This window comes from Capsicum annuum, chromosome 9 (genome assembly GCF_002878395.1).
Source record: "Capsicum annuum cultivar UCD-10X-F1 chromosome 9, UCD10Xv1.1, whole genome shotgun sequence".
Lineage (NCBI taxonomy): Eukaryota > Viridiplantae > Streptophyta > Magnoliopsida > Solanales > Solanaceae > Capsicum > Capsicum annuum.
In genome coordinates, this window is record NC_061119.1 from 3,608,049 (window position 1) to 3,620,174 (window position 12,126).

At 31.8% G+C, this 12,126-nt stretch overlaps 1 protein-coding gene and 1 pseudogene across 1 annotated transcript; both read left to right on the forward strand.

Moving 5' to 3' along the window:
* The window catches only part of LOC107841727, an 8,791-nt pseudogene extending 5,783 nt beyond the window's left edge, over positions 1 to 3,008 (forward strand).
* A 2,145-nt stretch (positions 3,009 to 5,153) lies between these two features.
* Positions 5,154 to 7,014, forward strand: LOC107843152 (purine-uracil permease NCS1). The gene has a single exon (XM_016687346.2). The coding sequence runs from the start codon at positions 5,223 to 5,225 to the stop codon at positions 6,912 to 6,914; it is 1,692 nt and encodes a 563-aa protein (XP_016542832.1). The 5' UTR covers positions 5,154 to 5,222; the 3' UTR covers positions 6,915 to 7,014.
* Positions 7,015 to 12,126: the final 5,112 nt, after the last annotated feature.

Here is a 12,126-nt window from a genome sequence, read left to right on the forward strand (position 1 = left end):
AAATAAGTTCACAATTTATTTTTTTATGGATTGTGCACTTATTTAGTACACAATTCATTTTTTTATGGATTGTGCACTAAATAAGTGCATAATTCTTTTTTTTTTTTTATGGATTGTGCACTTATTTAGTGTACAATCTATAAAAAAAATAAAATTGTGCACTAAATAAGTGCACAATCTATTTATATACTATTCTCACAGCAATTCATTCTTTTAAGCCATTTTAAAAAGTGCACAATATATTATTTTTTGTTAACCAACATACACTCAGTGCCGACTCTACCTAATTAAAAAAAAAAGGCAACCGCCTAAGGCCCCAACTTTGACGGGCCTCATTATATTTTAACAATAATAGATCATAAGTTTTAATTAAAAAATATTAAATATTATTTGTATAAAAAAAAAAACTTCTTATATAAAAGTAAAGAATTATTAGAAGAATTTTGATGTATTTAAAGTATGTCTTCATAAAGATTAAATGCATTAGTTATATTAACGAAAAAAATAATTAAAAGAATCATCTATAATATTTACAACTTAACATCTCAAAATTTAAAACATAGACTTTATTAACAAAAATAATTTTTCTTAAAAATTTAAGGTCTCCATTTGATTTTCGCCTTACACCACCAATGTACTTGAGCCGCCCCTTCATATACTAACGTGTGACTTCAATATGTATCTTAAGCATACCAATTTATCAAATGCCAATAGTGATACAAAATTATTTTTTTCCAAAATTTTCCTTCTATTCAACTATCTCTAGTTGTAAGAAAAATTTGTGTAAGTAATAAATACGCTCTAATTAATATCACTAATTAACTTTTTTAAGCATGTACAATTTAATTTTTTTATTTCTATACCATGTAGAAGTTTGTCTAAACATCATTAAGCTTGTTTGAAATTTGTAGTTGTTTAAAATTTTAATATTGTCACAACAATGTGATTTGTACGTTAAAATTAATATTTAGATATACAAAAGTTATAAGTAATATATAAATAGATTACCGCGAGGATAGTATATAAATAGATTGTGCACTTATTTAGTGCACAATTCATTTTTCTTATGAATTGTGCACTAAATAAGTGCACAATCTATTTTGAAAAGAATTGTGCAATAAATAAGTGCATAATCCATAAAAAGAAAAAAGAATTGTGCACTTATTTAGTGCACAATTCATAAAAAAATGAATTGTTCACTAAATAAGTGCATAATTCATAAAAAATAGACAATCAGACAATCTAAGTTTAACCTTTTGTAACACGTTCAGAGAGCAATCGTAAAGGTATTGTGCACTTATTAAGTGCACAAAGCCTATTTTGATATCTTTTTTTTATATGACATAAATTGATACTTTTTTTAGTTGTAGGACGATTCCGGCTTCTATAATCCCCCACGGCCCACTCCTTCACGAGCTACAGGAATATTGAGTGTCTATTCATCAACACTTGAACATATACAAAAAAAAAATGGCTAGATTGATGTTGTCTTGATTGTTATGATTGCGCGTCCTTTTTGTGTTAGTCTCGCGGATAATAAAACAAGGAATAGTAACAAAAGTATATTTATTTTAGGAGGTCAGAGCAACATGTCAGGTAGAGGTGGAGTAGTGAAGGACATTTTTGATGGATATATTCCACAAGAATGTCAATCCAATCCATCAATTCTAAGATTAACAAAAGGACTTTCATGGGAAGAAGCAAAAGAGCCAATTCATCAAGATATTGATTTCTATGCAATTTGTGGGATTGGTCATGGTATGTCATTTGCTGATTCGATCTTGAAAAGTGATTCGAAGATAGGTGAGATTGGTTTGGTTCCATGTGCTATTGGTGGCACAAATATTAGCCAATGGTCTCAAAGTTCGTCTTTTTATAATCAAATGTTGAATAGGACTCGAGTCGCATTATAAGATGGTGGAATAGTTCGAGCCCTTCTTTGGTATCAAGGAGAGAGTGAGACTTGGAATCTTGAAGGTGCCAACTTGTATAAATCAAGATTGGAGAAGTTTTTCATTGATATACGCAATGACTTGAATACACCTTCCCTGTCTATTATTCAGGTGATTCGAACGTTTTATTTATAACTGTCAGTATATATAAATTACATCCTTTTTCTAATTTTTATTCAAGGTCGGAAGGCGGATTTTTGCATGACATGCTTCTAACATATAGACTAACATGTGCCTAGGTTCATTTTATATATATGTGTGTGTACGCGCGCGCGTGTGTATATATATATATGTATATATGTATGTATAAATATGTATATGTATATGCAGCTTTGTAGAGCATTACAATGCACACTATACGCAAGGTCCCAAGAAGGACTAAACCCCACAAGGATGTGTTGTACACATTGCATTATTGCAAGAGGTTGTTTCCGCAGCTTGAATCTGTGATCTCCTGATCACATGACACTGAATTTACCAGTTACTTCAGAGCCCCCCCTTCAATAAAAATCAATGTCCGTGGGGATCAAACCCACGTGTTAATAGTGTAAAATAGTTTATACTACTCCTTCCGTCCCATTTTATGTGTCGCCAGTTTCTTTTTTGCCCATCCCAAAAAGAATGTCACCTTTCCTTATTTAGTAACTATTTAAAGATACAATTTCAACTTTACCCTTATTGAAAGTTATAAGGCCCAACTTAATTAAAGATGATAATAGTACATTTTTACGTCGTTACGTAGTGCTTATTTGGATCTTTTCCTTTTGGGCTTTGTTTGTGGATACATAGGTGGCATTGGCATCAAAGTATGGGCCTTATACAGAGGAAATAAGACAGGCCCAATTGGGAATTCAACTTCAAAATGTGAAAACAATTGATGCTAATGGGCTCAAAGTAGGCCCAGATTTTGTGCAACTTAGTACTCCATCAGAGGTCCAACTTGGACAAATATTGGCTAAGGCCTTTTTGGAGTTTGGTTCAGATCCAGCCCATGATTCTTTAGAAGAATTATTTGACATGCAAAAAAGGAATAGAAACGTCAGTTTGACGTACTAAAGCTACCGCTATGCGCGCGGTTCAGGAAAATACTTGAACACAAAGATCGATTGTATGGAGCCTTTTATCTTTCGTTTGCTATTGGTACGAAGATTAGAATAAATGGCTGGTAGATCGAGAGTTATCTAGTTACATTTAAATATTGTTATGATTACTTTCTACGATCTTATCCTTCATTTTAGTGTTACTTCTTATTGTGTTTGCCTCGATTATCATATTATTTTAACATAGTTATTGTATGAATTCTCTTTTCGTTGTTCTAACATGTGTTCTTCGCTAGGGGTGTGCATCGGTCGGTTTGGTTTTATATATTATTGGGTTGGTTTATTGGTTTTCGGTTTTTAAATATGCTAAACCAATAAACAAACCAATAAGTTATTTTTTATCGATTTTTGGTTTATCGGTTTTTAGTCGTTAACGGTTCAGTTTTTGGTTTATCGATTTTTAGTCCTTAACGGTTCGGTTTTCGGTTTAACCAATAAGAAATACTCATAAAATAGAAATAGTAGTAACTTACATAAAAAAATCGAATCTTAGTTGCAACCGAAAATCCTACATGATGTATTTTAATTTACAAGAACTTTCAAGTTTGAACTAAATGTTGTTAGGAGAAACTAAGAGTTTATATAATTGAAATAATTGGTTTATTAATTTGTAGAAATTAAAGAGAAATATATAATAAGTCATATATATATATATATACACACACACACATATATTCTTATTGAGTTATCGGTTTATCCAATAACCCAATAAGAAAAAATCGAACCGAACCAATAATCCAATATTTTTTTTTTTTAATAAAACCATTAAAAATCGTTAACCCAATAACATTTTTAATGGTTCAATTTATCGGTCGGTTCAGTTTTTGCATGCCCCTATTCTTCGCTGCTGTATTTGTTTGTATTGAAACTCGACTAAATTTAGGTTCGCGCATTGCAAGACTCATTTGCGGGATCGCACTCCAACAAATATTTTTCATTTTCCAACGACTTGGACGCGAAACTTCTAATTAAATATCGAAAGATCCTAACCATCCCATCACAACTCATATCGATAACATGTTTGTAGTACACATGTTGCTAGTTGTCAAATATTTTTGCCAGCTTGATTTAACTAATCAATGACCTTAATAATTCAATTAAATATAAGAAAATAATTGAAAGCAAATTTTATAATATGATATTCAAGAATCAAGATCCAAGTTTAGAGATCATTCTCACGTTCCACCTTATTGGTAGTTAAATTTGACTTCTTAGAGATCTTAATTAGCGTTTAGTTGAAGTTATTTTAATTTTAATGCTTTAATTATATCAACTGTTATTTGAAAAAGAAAATTAACTTAGGGTGTGTTTGGTATGTCGAAAAAGTTTTCCACAAAAAATGATCTGGAAAATAAGTAGTTCTCTTATTAATCTATTTTCTAGTGTTTGATAGACAAAAAGTATGATCTAGAATCATAGGCGGAGCTAGAATATATAAACCTTATGAGTCAAGATTTTAGCTTACTTGAGTTGAGTTATAATTTAATAATTTATACATATCAAATGAATTTTAAAGATAAATACAGGGTTTGAACCAAACTTATTTAGTTTTGCCGAACCACCCTTCTTACACTCTGCCTATGTAGGTGGGGTCAGGGGCGGACCTATAACCGAGTATTTGATGCTCCGACACCCATTATAAAAATTAACATAAGATTTAGAAAAACACTCGGTTTTCAGGCAGAACCTTAACGTCAATATATGTGTTCGAACCTCCCGAGCACCCACGACCCTTAAATCCTGGGTTCGCCACTGGTGGGGGTGTGTTGGATCGCGGGAGGAGACAATCAGTGTGAAATGTCGCTTATGAAACTTATTTTTTCTACTTTCATTAGAAAAATTATCTTTCTCATTTTTAAGGAACTCGTTTTCTGAGAGAAAAGAGCCGGGGGTCTATCGGAAACAACCTCTCTACTTCATCTGAGGTAGTGGGATGGACTGCGTACACTTTACGCTCCCCAGACCCCACTTGATGGGAATACACTGGTTATGTTGTTGTTATTGTTTTCTGAGAGAAAATGTATTCTAGTCTCTTCCATAACAAACACACCCTTATGTATGAGAGTGACATAATAAAAGACTATTGTCAATTTCCACCACTCATCTTTTATCCTGATAAGCCTTCAATTATTCAATCTTTATTGAATCTTTTGTTTTTTCATTCAAAATCATGTTGTCCAAATCTTTAATGTTCAATCTTCATCATGTTCATCCCCACCATGCAATTTTCACAAAACCAAAATGTCTATATCCCCTTAGAAAGTCTTCAATCCCAACAACCTTAACTACTACTAGTATTAGTCCTAGTACTAGTACTAATGTACACACTATTTTTCACAAAAAATGTAACAACAACAACATGCTTGCTCCAATGTCATCAAGTCAATTTGATGAATTTCATCCTGATCCTAGCCTTACAAATGATGATCTCAAGCCGACGACGATCGATCAACGTAACTTTTCAGGTTGGGAAATGGCTAGTTTATGGATTGGACTAGTTGTTGGGGTGCCCTCATATTACCTAGCTGGTAGTCTAGTTGATCTTGGAATGTCATGGTGGCAAGGTATTGCAATAGTTGTGTTAGCCAATTTGGTAACTTTAGTACCACTTATATTGATAGGTCAACCAGGTACAAAATTTGGTATATCATTTCCTGTTTTAGCTAGATCATCATTTGGGATTAAAGGTGCACATATACCTACATTACTTAGAGCTTTAGTTGGTTGTGGTTGGTATGGTATTGAAACATGGATTGGTGGTGAAGCAATTTTTCTATTGTTACCTAAAGTTGTGAAGACCTCATCTTTGTCACAATCAATTTCTTGGCTTGGCACTTCACCACTTGAATTTGCATGTTTTATAACTTTTTGGATAGCACAATTGGCAATTGTGTGGAAAGGTATAGATGGTATTAGAGAATTGGAAAAATATTCAGCACCAATATTGATTTCACTTACTTGTTGTTTACTTATTTGGGCTTATGTTAAGGCTGGTGGATTTGGTCATATGTTAGATTTGTCATCAAGAATTACAAATTTAGAATTTTGGTCACTTTTTTTCCCATCACTTACTGCAAATATAGGGTTTTGGGCTACATTAGCACTTAACATACCTGATTTTACTAGGTATGCCAAGAGCCAACATGACCAAATTATAGGCCAAGCAGGGTTACCAATATTTATGGGGTTGTTTACATTTGTTGGCTTGGCTGTTACATCTTCAACTAAAGTGATTTTTGGTCATGTAATATCAAACCCTATAACATTATTAGGTGAAATTGGTGGATTGTTGACAATGGTGTTAGCCATATTTGGCATTAGCTTAGCCACAATTACAACAAATATAGCAGCCAATGTCGTCGCGCCGGCTAATGCCTTAGTCAATCTTAGCCCTTCATGGTTCAATTTTAGAAGAGGTGCAATTTTAACAGCATTGTTAGGGATCGTTTGTCAACCATGGAGGTTGTTAAAATCAAGTGAAAGTTTTGTGTACACTTGGTTAGTTGGATATTCTGCATTGTTGGGACCAATTATGGGAATAATTTTGGTTGATTATTACTTAATTCAAAGGATGAATTTAAGTATACAAGATTTGTATACATTGAGTCCAAATGGTGTATATTATTACTCAAGTGGATACAATTTAAGAGCAATTTTGGCTTTGGTTATTGGGATTTTACCAGTAATTCCAGGGTTTTTGCAAAATGTTGGGATTTTGGATTCAATTCCAAAATCATTTGCAATAATTTACAATAATGCTTGGTTTTTTAGTTTATTTTTAGCAGGGGGACTTTATTGGATTATTTCATTTTTAAAGAAAAAACAAGAAAAAATAGATCCTTTATTGCCTAGTTCATCTTAGGTTTGTATTTATTTACATAGTTTTTATTTTGAATTTTTCTTTTGTATTTGTCTATATTGAAATTAAAGAAAAGCATGTAATGTCTGTTTCTCTTTTTGTACATCTTGTTTTTATATTTGCAAAAAAGCATATATGTTTTATGACTATATGCATATAGTCGTGATGATCTACTATAATTTGTGAGTAATTCAACAAGACTGTTACATTGCTCGTAGAACAAAGTCATATATGTGTCCTAAGCTGTTTCTGAAATTATGATGATACGTCATGATATGTGACTAATTCAATTAAACAAGTAGGTTGTATAGCATGAATTCATACAGGTCTGTCATGACTTCATCCCATTGTTAGGTGATTTTGATTCCGCTTACCGACGTTTTTTTTATTATGCATATTTACCGCTCAACGTAAGAATATTTTAGTCCACTTATTTTTATGAAACTTTATGCGGTAAGTTCCGCACAAATATCAAAATCGAGGATACAATTTATACACTCGTTCAATTATTATTTTTAGTATATGGTGTAAAATTTCCTAAAATAAAAGCATTGGTTTAGTTTGGGTCTTGGTTTTCAGTGACCTAATCACCTGGGCCTTAGACCAAGTAAATGGGCCCATGTTTCAGTACATTGGGCCAATCTAGCTCATTTCCTTTTGTATATAAACAACACAACTCCCGACAGTTTGGAGCTTAATTACAAAAAATTTTGATATTTTATCTAATTACTGAAAATTCCAATTTGAAGTCTGGCGAGATGCATAATTAGCTCTGGATACATTCACTGAAGATACATTTATCTCCGTTGTAAGGATACATAATTACCTCTCGATATATTTTTTTTTGATTTGAGTCTGTTGAGATACATAATTCATCCAATGAAGATACATTTTGTCTTTTTAAAGCTACATAGTTAGATCTTGAAACAATTTTATTGATTTTGAATCTGTCGAGATAAATAATATATCCAACGAAGATACATTTTTTCCTAGTAAAGATACATAATTAGCTCCTGATATATTTTTTTCGATTTTGGGTTTGTCGTGATACATAATTAGCTCTTGATATCCAACAAAGATACGTAATTAGTTAAAAAATTTTTAATTACGTAATAAAGATAAAACTTTGTATAAATATGATAAGTTAATGTGTATATTTATGTTATTTTTCCTATAATTCCTCCAAAGAATTATGGGCTGGATCTGAACCAAACTCCAAAAAGGCCTTAGCCAAACATTTGTCCAAGTTGGACCTCTAATGGAGTAGTAAGATGCACAAAATCTGGGCCTACTTTGAGCCCATTAGCATCAATAGTTTTCACATTTTGAAGTTGAATCCTCAATTGGGCATGTCTTATTTCCTCTGTATAAGGACCATATTTTGATGCCAATGCCACCTATGTATCCACAAACAAAGCCCAAAAGAAAAAGGTAAAACAATGTAAATCCCGAATAGTTTGGAGCTTAATTAAAGAAACTTCTGACATTTTGTATAATTACAGAAAAACCCAATTTTGGTTTTGTCAAGATACATAATTAGCTCCCGATACATCCAACGAAGATACATAATTAGTTGGAATTTTTGTAATTATTTTATAAGGGTGGAAATTTGTGTAAATATGACAAGTTGAAGTCTATGTTTATGTTATTTTTACAAATAAGCACCAAGTAACGATGTAAATATATTAAAAGGAGATTTAAACTTGAATATGCTTTAAGTTATATAAAAACAAATCGTACAAACTATTTTACACTATTAGCACGTGGGTTTGATCCCCACGGACGTTGATTTTTATTGGGAGTTTTGAAGTAACTGATAAAATTGTTGTCATGTGACAGGGTTTCAAGCTGTGGAAACAACCTCTTGCAGAAATGCAAAGTGTAAGCCTTGTGGGGGGTTTTCTCCTTATCGCGACCTGCATATAGTGTGTGCATTTTAATGATAAAGTTGTTGTCATGTGACCAAGAGGTCAAGGGTTTAAGCCATAGAACAACCTCTTGTAGAAATACAAAGTGTACAACACACCCTTGTGGGGGGTTTTGTCCTTATTGGGATCCTGCGTGTAGTGTGCATTTTAATGCTCTACAAGGTTTACAAACGACCTTTGTGGGGTTCGTCTCTTCTTGGAACTGTGCATATCGTAGATACTTTAATGCAATCGGTGATCTGGTTGGTTTGATGGGGCCGTTAGAGCCATTTTTCAAATCAAACGGACAAAATGATAGAAATTGTGAATTTTTGAATTCCCAAAAATAGATATGCACATCAATATATCGATCTATGAAACTCTGTTAAATATCTTACTATTTTAAAGATAATATTCTTTACTTATATACTGTAACAAACATTTTCTTTCGTACCGAACACATCCTTAACTTATGAGATTAATGAGATTTTCTTAATGTGCACTCTGAGGTTAAACACGTGAAATTATTATTACATTTATACGCATGTAGCTAACAATACAATAAAATATAATTTAATTAGTTTGTCTTAAAGCAAATACAATTATATTATCTAATTAGGAACTATATAATAAGAAAGTTCCACATTCACTTTTAAAAAAATGGAATTATTTATGAATTCCTCGTTAAGTTTTTACTAAATAGTTCGTAATTAACAAGATTTTAAAATAATTTATTGTTACTTAATTGTAAAATAAATATCAACATAAAAAAGAATATCATGATTAAAAGTATTTTAATCAAAATACCATTATTTTCTTCCTTGTTTTGGCAAAGATGCTAAGAATAGATAAAACTTTTACTAGATAATTAAACAAATCATAATAAATAAATTAATTAATTAAAATTTGGTAAAAGTTTATGAATTGAGTTATAATTGATTGCTTCTCCCTCTTAATCAAATAACTTTTGAGCGGATTTATAATTCATTGATTTATTAATCTAAAAATTACACAAATACACAACTTATGTTTCCAATATTACAAAAAATTTCAACTCCCTAAATATATTACAAAAATCCCAACCTATACACAGAATGCTATGTATATGTCGGCTATGTTATATATATTAATAGGGAGAGACAGTAAAGTAATTAAAAAAGTGGGAGAGAGTGTAATTACTTCTAAAAGGGTTGGTATTTATGTTATTTATACTTTATTAATTTAGTCTATTTTAATCTGCGTAAATTCAACTTTAATTGCTCGTTTATCTCCTCCTCTGACAGAAATGTAAGATAAGACTGTATAGAATAGACCATTGTGGTCGGATTCTTTCCCGGATCCTGCACATAGCGGAAACTTTATACTATTTTTTTTTTGGCTTGCTTGCTTACTCACCCCCCTCCTCCCCCCCCCCCCCCAACCCCAAGATTTAAGGGTCGTGGATGCTCGGGAGGTTCAAACACACATATTAACACCACAGCTTTAAGACTTCGCCTGAAAATCAAAGTACCCAGTTATCTTCTTGGTTTCACGGGTGTTTTTTTCCATCTTATACCAATTTATATACATTTCCTATATAATTATACCTATTCCGCATCGAGTTTAATGGGTGTCGGAGCATCACATTTTTGAACCATGGGTGTTTTTTCCTATCTTATACCAATTTTTATACATTTCTTATATAATTATATTTATTCTGCATCGAGTTTAACGGGTGTCGGAGCACCACATTTTTGAACCATGAGTGTTTTTTTTCATCTTATACCAATTTTTATACATTTCTTATATAATTATATCTATTCCGCGTCGAATTTAACGTGTGTCGGAGCACCACATTTTTGAACCTAGATCTATCCCCACCCCTCCACCCCTCCCCACCCCCACCCCCACAAAGACAAAACCAATGTGAAATGGTTTCACATTTGGCTTAATCTTCAAGTCTCCAACTCTGGCCACCAGCATTATGGCTAATGATGTTGCTTGATGGTATATATAACAAATTTATAAGTAATATATACACAAAGCTAGTCTTTGTATAGTATATTTTTTGATTGTTGATTAATTAACAACATGGACTTATGATGAGATTAAAACCTAATGATGTATGATGAAGATGAATTAGGTACCAACATGGGTTGGGGTGCAATTGTGGGACCGCTCCACGCTTAACCAGAGATCTCGGGTTCGAGCTCTGAGTATGGAGAAAATTCTGTTGGGATCACTACTCTCTTAATGGACCCTGCAACGCGCAATACTCCGGATTAACCGGGGCTCTAATATGAGTACCGGACACCGGGTGAAAAACCAAAAAAAAAAAAAACAGATGAATTAGGTAAATTATTATGAATGTCAACTATCATGAATCGTTTATGGTTAAGATTCAAATTCGATACAGCAACCAGTTACTTTATTTTTAATCAAAGATTTTGAATTTGAGTTCTCGTATATATATATAAAAAAAAAGCTATTAGGAATGCTTCTACTTTAAAAATATAGGCTTTACACCATCGATTCGAATTAATCGGGACTCCAACATAAATATGGAATATCGAATGAAATCTGAAAAGAGTAGGATGTACGTAGATGGATCTTACTCTTATCATTTGGGGTATGCATAAACTATTTTCGATAAACCTAACCCATGAAATGAAAATTCATGTCATTTAAAAGTGAAACTAAAAAATTTGAGTTTATGGACTCTGAATTATATTAAATGCAACTTATTGATTTCTTGATAAATCATTTATACACATTAAAATAAATTTTAATCCAAATACAAAATTTGAGTCAAACCTACTTAATTTTTACCAAATTCGTAAGCAAAATTATAGCTCCGCCGCTAACGTCATCGTACATGAAGAAAGAACAGACAAATATATATATATATATATATATTGCTTAATTCATAAAGAGAAAATGACATACTAAGACAGGGAATATTAAAATATAAATCTCAACGAAAAATAGAAATTATCGCCAACACAATACAAATTATTACAGCTATTATAATCACATAGTATAGAACATATCATTACTATCAATGCTTCTCTTGATTAAATTTAATAAAGGACGATTCGGTACATTAAGTTCTCGCTATATGCGGGATTTAAAAAAAGTCGAACCTAAAAATTTATTGAATGCAGTCTTATTTTATATTTTTATAAATAATTATTTATATAGATTGAACTCGTGATCTCCTAATCGTTACAACAACTTTACTAGTATGTTGCACTTGATTAAAACTAATATCTCAATTAAATATTTACTTGTATAATAGATATTCATAATGTCATGCTCAATTATAAAAC